Source organism: Ceratotherium simum, chromosome 9 (assembly GCF_057802395.1).
Source record: "Ceratotherium simum simum isolate JZ-2026a chromosome 9, ASM5780239v1, whole genome shotgun sequence".
NCBI lineage: Eukaryota > Metazoa > Chordata > Mammalia > Perissodactyla > Rhinocerotidae > Ceratotherium > Ceratotherium simum.
In genome coordinates, this window is record NC_141908.1 from 79,669,475 (window position 1) to 79,676,545 (window position 7,071).

The window sequence follows — 7,071 nt, forward strand, 5'->3', positions numbered from 1 at the left end:
CTCCACTTGGTTATCCTCAAAGTGAACAAGAAGCTTCAGTTTCAGATTGAGTGCATTTTCCATCCATGGATTGGCTTGTTTTGTTCAGTTTTACTTTGAGTGTTTGAGGTTATCTTTTCGACGTAACAGCTAAACCCACGGCTTCCTTTCTCGTAAAACCAAAACAAAAAGGCTTTCTATTCAGGTGCCTTCTGTGTGTGCACATGTGTAGTCCACGCCTGGGATCAAAGCCAGCTATATAAAGTCCTTGATTCTGTGTGGGTTCAAACACATTTCAAAGCTTCGGGATCCTGAAAGGTTTCGCTCTGCTTCCTGAAGACCTGAACACCACTCCCACAAGACCATGGCTTGTGTTGGGTTCCGGAGGTGTGCGGCTCGGCTGGACCCGGCTCCCAGGACCTGGCCCTGCACTGCCCTATTTTCTCTCCTCTTCATCCCCGTCTTCTCCAAAGGTGAGTGAGGCTCTTGGAGCCTGAAGGTGGAGGAAGTCCTTCTCCCACCTGGGTTTCATTTCTTTCAGCAGCCAAGGGCAGTGATTTAAAGCAAAGCCAGAACATAGAGGTAAAACTCCAGTCTCCTGGCTTGGATAGCTCTGTATTCCAAGGCAGATAGGGGATAGCTGGTGGAAGCAAATAAGCAGAGATACAGCTCCTAGCAGAGTGCCAGGCATCTAGTAAGGGCTTAATGAATACTTCTGAGTTGGTTTGGGAGACATGAGCAATTTCACACACTTCTATAAGATTGGAAGAAAATACTGTCAAGTTAAGTGATTTAAGACAGAAAAGATATCCACAGTTCTAAATACATTTGAGCTTAGGATCATGGTGAGTTCAAGATTTCCTTTTTTAAAAAACATTGACTTAAGAAAATCATGGGAAGTTTCTTTCTTACCTAATTCAGTGTTTTAAGGCCCTTTAGTTCACTTTTATAAACTAATTAACCAGCTTATTTAAAATTTAAGAAAATCTTGGGAAGAATGCCTTTTTTTACTCAATTCAATATATATGTTCTTTTTGTGTGAGGAAGGTTAGCTCTGAGCTAACATCTGTTGCCAATCTTCCTCTTTTTGCTGAGGAAGATTGGCCCTGGGCTAACATCTGCGCCCATCTTCCTCCACTTTATACATGGGATGCTGCCACAGCATGGCCTGACAAGTGGTGCATAGGTCCGTGCCCGGGATCCAAACCCGGGAACCCTGGGCCGTAGAAGCAGAGCACGCAAACTTAACCAGTATGCCACCCGGCTGGCCCCCCTCAATTCAATGTTTTAAGGTCTTCTTAATCAATTCTATATACTAGTTAGCTAATTATTTAAAAAATGAAAGCAGTTTCAAATTGTAAAACAAAAAGAGAAAGGAAGGAAGGAAGAAAGGAAGAAGGAAAGCAAGCCATCGGTTTGTTTGGCATAATATGCTTAATTGATGCCTGACCTACCTGTGGACTCAGAGGCAGGTTCCCCAGTTTTCAGACAAAATAAAACTCCTTAGAGGTTGATATCAGGTTTGTTACATGGTATAAAATGATGAACATACCCACTGAATTTCAACTTTCTCTCTCTCTAGACCTTCTCAGTTAAGAAACCATGTGGTTTGTACGAAGTCAGTGTTCAAAAGATATTTGATGATTTAATTTTTACCAGATAAGAAATGTTCATATACATTTTTGTATTTCACATGTTTTGAACATGTAAAAATTAAATAACCTTAGAAGTAATCAAATTTCCTTTTTAGAAAATTTATCTCCGCCTGTAACTGGGATGGTAGATACCGGAAAATTGAGTGTGACCAGATTTAGTGGTGATAACTGGGGGCTTGCCTAGGGGGTGGCAGGAGACTCAGTCTTCTCTAGCCTCAGAGTCAGTACAATAGCAATCATTGAGTGCCCGTTTGGGTAGGATGAATGGCTGCTCCCAAGAGTTTGTAAGCCACAGGCAGAGGAGGTGTGATTAGTGCACAAAAAACTTCAATCAAGGGCAGAACTTGATTGAGTACTGCAGTGGCGTTATAATAGTGCATAGGATGCTCAGAGGGCATCTCTGATAGACAGAGATGAAGGTTGGAGAAGGAGACTGTGTCTAGTCAGCCGAGGTTGCTGGATTAACCATGGGGGTGGCTGCTGCCATAGCTTCCTCTCTTCTGAGGATAGGTGTTGTCTAGTACGGGTGCTCAGGGGAAAGGACTAATGCCTTCAGTATAGAGTGATTTATACACAGGAAGAGGGGAACTCAGACTGCAGTGCTGGGTTCGGAATGGATCATGGAGGACATTGAATGTTGTTTCTTTTTGCAATCAATGGTATGTAAGGCATCAAAGGGTTTGAGCAGAATGAGTGACATGATTCTATCTAACGCTTGAGTGTCATTTGTATGATTGACTGGAGAGGGGCCAGGTTAGTTACAAGAAGGTAATTTGACGTGAAGCCACCATTTTTTGGATGATGTGAGCCTTTTTCTATGGACAGCGGGCCTTTCTTATCCTGTAGAAGTCAGAGGGAAAAAGAACAAAGGAGCGCGAGGGTGTTCAGGTGAAGGCGAGAGGGTGGCGGAAGAGGTGGTGGGGTGGCCGGGGAAGCCCACAGAAGTTAACAGCAGGGTTGCCTCAGCCTAGAGAGGAAACGACCTGGTGCCCTCTGCTCTGTGGCTTCCTTCATGTAGCAGCACCCTTCACTCTGTGATAAGAATGCCAGGGAAGGGGCGGCTGGTACAGTGAGCCAAGGCTCGGCTGCTCTTGGATGGTAGAGGTACAGTGCCAAGTAAACGTGGGCAGAGGTTTTTGACGGATGCTTTGAGGGATAAAGTAAGATTCTGTACCTTAACATCCAAAACTTCCCATACTACTCATTATAGTTCCTGAATTATTCTTCCTATGGTTCTGGAATAACCTTAGAATACCAGAGTCGGAAGACACTCTGACAGCATCTGATCTAATCCCCTTACTGCATGTGAGGGAAAATGAAGGCTACAGAGGAGACCTGACTTACCCCAAATCACATATTTCATGGTAGAGCCAAGTCTTCTGTTTGTCACATCAGTGTTCGTCCTGCCACAACCATCTGCCTTCAAGAAACTATTTCTCCATGAGAAACACCTCTATGGGGAGTCACTGGAAGATAGCTGAGAGATGGAAGAGAAGCTGGGATGGGTGGAGAAGGGAAGGGATAGGGGAGGATGATGGGTTTGTTGAAGGGGAGGGTGCCCATCAGAGATAGACCTTCTCTGGCCCAAGGTCTTGCCTGGGCCTGGTCTGGGTGAGCCTGAGTTCACTGAGTTCCCTGTGGTTTTTCCCTGTTAGGGATGCACGTGGCCCAGCCTGCAGTGGTGCTGGCCAGCAGCCGGGGTGTCGCCAGCTTTGTGTGTGAGTACGGGTCTTCAGGCAAAGCCGCCGAGATCCGGGTGACAGTGCTGCGGCAGGCTGGCAGCGAGATGACTGAAGTCTGTGCCGCGACGTACACGGTGGAGAAGGAGTTGACCTTTCTAGATGATTCCACCTGCAGCGGTACCTCCAGTGGAAACCAAGTGAACCTCACCATCCAAGGGCTGAGGGCCATGGACACGGGGCTCTACATCTGCAAGGTGGAGCTCATGTACCCGCCGCCCTACTATGTGGGCATGGGCAACGGAACCCAGATTTATGTCATCGGTGAGCAAAGCCACGTCACTAAGCTGGCACCTTTTGCGTTGCTGTCTTCTTTGCATGAAGACAGTTTGGTTCTTTAAGTCAGGTGATTCATTTTCAGGATTGTGGAAGTTCTCTTTAAGAGTTCTCTGGTATACCACATGGTAGGCTTGCTTAGCATGGGTGGCCACCCAAATGGCATCCTGACTATTAAATAAATAGTGGGGAAGGTGTTTTCTACTGGGAGGTTGGGCCAGTCACTCTGGAGTGATAACCATCAGGGAGTTTGGCCTTGTGCCTTTGCTATGATGCCCCTGGGAGGTAGCCCCAAAGAGCCGGACTCACCTGCGGGCTAGCAACAGCATCTGGGGGGATGTCAGGATCTGGAAGCTCTAACCTCTTCCCTTTTTCACCAATGGGGGGAGTAGGGCCCTGCAGTTTGAAGAGTGTCTCAGGGAGGCTTGCTTGGTTTTCTGTTGCAGACCCAGAACCGTGCCCGGATTCTGATTTCCTCCTCTGGGTCCTGGCAGCAGTCAGTTCTGGGTTGTTTTTCTACAGCTTCCTTATCACAGCTGTTTCTTTGAGCAGAATGGTGAGTGTGATACAGACAATGCACCATTTTGGAGGGGATGCCTTTACTAATAACAACTGACCAATGACACTGTGAGTTTAGTGTTCTTGAGATGAAGCAATAAATGAAGAAGAGAAAGGACAGTGGTAAAGAACACACTAGAACCCTTGGCATTGGCATTTGAGGTTTCGGGATGACTAACACTATAGAGGAGTGTGTTTGACATTGAATGTTTGTGTCTTCTGACAGAGTTTCAGTTTGAGTAACTGTTTGAACAACACGGGGCAGCTGTTTTGTTCTTTATCTTCATGACAATTGTACTTGAGTTAACAACCCTGAAACACAAGATTAGGTTGGACAGAATGCTGCTAGAATCCTGGGTGGATTTTACTCTCCCCCTGAATATCCCTCTACTTTTCCTGGAAGCCATCTCTCGGTGTCACCCTATTGTGCCTTCCTGTCCAAGCTATAGCTGTCCACCTCACACCTGTCCAGGCTCCCTGTTACCCTATCTGCTCAACCAGCAAGTATTGCCCTCTCTTCCAGCCCAGTAAATGAAAACTCCAGTTTTCATTTACTACAGTTGTTGTTGGAAGAGACAAAGGTTTGGAGATCAGGATTTCTCTCTGACTGTCCCTCTCAGCCACCTCTTCAAGGCTGGCTTTGTCACCACAGACTTCTCCCTCCCTTTCCTCTCTCCTTCCCTCCAACCCTCCCTTTCTCTCTGTCTGTCTTACACTCCCCTCCCCCCCCCACACCCACTTCTTCCTACCTTATTTGCTACAATCTGCCACACAGATGAGTAGGCTAGACCTCAACTTACTGAGGTGATAAAAACTGGAAACTAAGGCAGACAGAGAAAAAGTCATAAGAAGTATATTTGGAGTGGACACGAGAAATACAGCTCTCAAACAGGACAACTTAGGTTTACTGTCTTATCAAACTCGCTCCCCACAGACAAGATTCAGGCAATTATGTAGGTATTTTGGGCATCTTTCAGAAGCTTTTCCAAAGTTTCTTTCTTGTATCTTCCAGACAGAGAAAATGGTGGCTATTTTACATCAATAGCATTTGTTTATCTAAAATGAATTTTAGTAGCTGAATCAAGAAAGTCTCCTGGGGCTTATAATTCTATCTATCGTGAACATCCATTTTTCAACAGGGTAGAGAACCAGTATCTGTCGAGTCCTATTATGGTTAGAAGTGGCTTCTGTATTTCTCAATAATAATTATTGTTTCTTTTTGTGTTTGGCAGCTAAAGAAAAGAAGTCCTCTTACTACAGGGGTCTATGTGAAAATGCCCCCAACGGAGCCAGAATGTGAAAAGCAATTTCAGCCTTATTTTATTCCCATCAATTGAGAGACCATTATGAAGAAGAAAGACAATTTTCCAATTTCTAAGAGCCGAAGCAACTCTAACTTTTTGCTATCCAGCTATGTTTGTTTGTTTGTGTATTTTGGGAGGATTCACCTCTCTTTGATATAAAGCTGGATGCAGAACCCAAATTAAGTGTAATACAATTTAAAGCAAGGGAGCAGGAAAACAGAGCCGGGATGTTTCTGTCACATCAGATCCAATTTTAGTAAAAGCATCACTCGGGAGCAATACGGGGGTGCAGCCTTGTGACGTGGGATCAAGGATACAAGTTAGGGAATGGTACAGTCCAAAGAAAGCAAAGGAAGAGTGTAAGGGAGAGGACAATATTGTACACACCTTGTACTTATATGTGAGAGTCTATAGCTGAAATGATGTTTTCACGTTAAATTTTTATGCTGTGTTATTTTTCTTACCAAATGTATAATTATATGAAGACTTTAAAAATACTCATATGGCTATATTTTAGCCAGTGATTCCAAAGGTTGTATTGTACCAATATGTATTTTTTATTTGATAATATTGTGCATGGGGCCACATGTGCTTTTGTGTATTTGCTGATGGTTTGAATATAAACACTATATGGCAGTGTCTTCCCACCAGGGGTCAGGGGAAGCTTTGTGGAAGGGCTCAGGACACTAATATACCAGGTAGAATACAAGGTCACTTGCTAACTGGCTTGGAAACTGGACGCGGTCATAGCCGATTCTTGCAGACCTCTTGGGCCGAATTGGTGTTGACATGTGCTTTGGGCTTTTATCAGCTCCTTTCAATGGTTTGCAAGGAAGCCAATGTGGGTGGTATCTGAATTAACTCGACAGAACACTGCTGTCGAGAAGATGGCTCATTCCAGGAGTCCTGTAGTTATGAACTTCAAGGAGGCTCCAGTTCCTCAGGGCCCCAATTCCTCACACATGGTTAATGCCACGGACAGAAAAAAGCAGCAGGTGACAGAGTGGGGTGATGAAGGTTTCTGAAAACTAACACTGTTGGTGTTTTTTAACTCAATATTTTCCATGAAAATGCAACAACGTGTATAATATTTTTAATTAAATAAAAATATATGGTGTCGTTTTCCAGAGTTGTTTTTCTCCTCCTTGTATTTGAGTATGTGTTTGAATTTGTTTTAATTGATTCGTTCAGCAGTGGGTGGTGTCTCCAATATTAGAAACCCTGGGAACAAACTGAAAAAACCCAAAAGGGCAAATAATGCTTCATCAATCAGCTCTCCACCAGCCCTTTACCTGCATGCCATTCAGGAAGGGATTCATCCTCTGTCCTTCCGATTTCTTCCTATTTGAGCTATAAAGCAATTCCCACAGAGATGGCAGTCCTCTGTAAACCACGCAGCACTGTCTTTAGCACCAGTTCCTCACCTCCTCTTCCTTACCCACGCTTGCTTTCTCAGCTCCGCTCCTACAGGGATTATAGTTGCCATGGCAACTCCTGTATTGTCAACCATGCTCCTCACAGCCATTTTGATCTGCTTCCATGGCAAATGGAGCTTTTCCC

General features: G+C 44.7%; 1 protein-coding gene across 2 annotated transcripts; it reads left to right on the forward strand.

The window, feature by feature from the left end:
- The first annotated feature begins 219 nt into the window (after nt 1–219).
- On the forward strand, nt 220–6,695 carry CTLA4 (cytotoxic T-lymphocyte associated protein 4). Of its 2 annotated transcripts, XM_004426822.2 has the most exons (4): nt 220–452; nt 3,290–3,637; nt 4,096–4,205; nt 5,440–6,695. In XM_004426822.2, exons 1-4 carry the CDS (start codon nt 344–346, stop codon nt 5,542–5,544), a joined length of 672 nt encoding a protein of 223 aa, XP_004426879.1. In that variant the 5' UTR covers nt 220–343; the 3' UTR covers nt 5,545–6,695. The 2 variants fall into 2 exon arrangements, with proteins under 2 accessions (XP_004426879.1, XP_004426880.1); XM_004426823.3 differs by lacking the exon at nt 4,096–4,205.
- The last annotated feature ends 376 nt before the right edge of the window (nt 6,696–7,071 follow it).

Coding starts and splice junctions, on each gene's coding strand:
- CTLA4 (XM_004426822.2), top strand. CDS start 344: ATGGCTTGTGTTGGGTTCCGGAGGTGTGCGGCTCGGCTGGACCCGGCT. Junction 3,638..4,095: donor AACCCAGATTTATGTCATCG/GTGAGCAAAGCC, acceptor TTTCTGTTGCAG/ACCCAGAACCGTGCCCGGAT. Junction 4,206..5,439: donor CTGTTTCTTTGAGCAGAATG/GTGAGTGTGATA, acceptor TGTGTTTGGCAG/CTAAAGAAAAGAAGTCCTCT.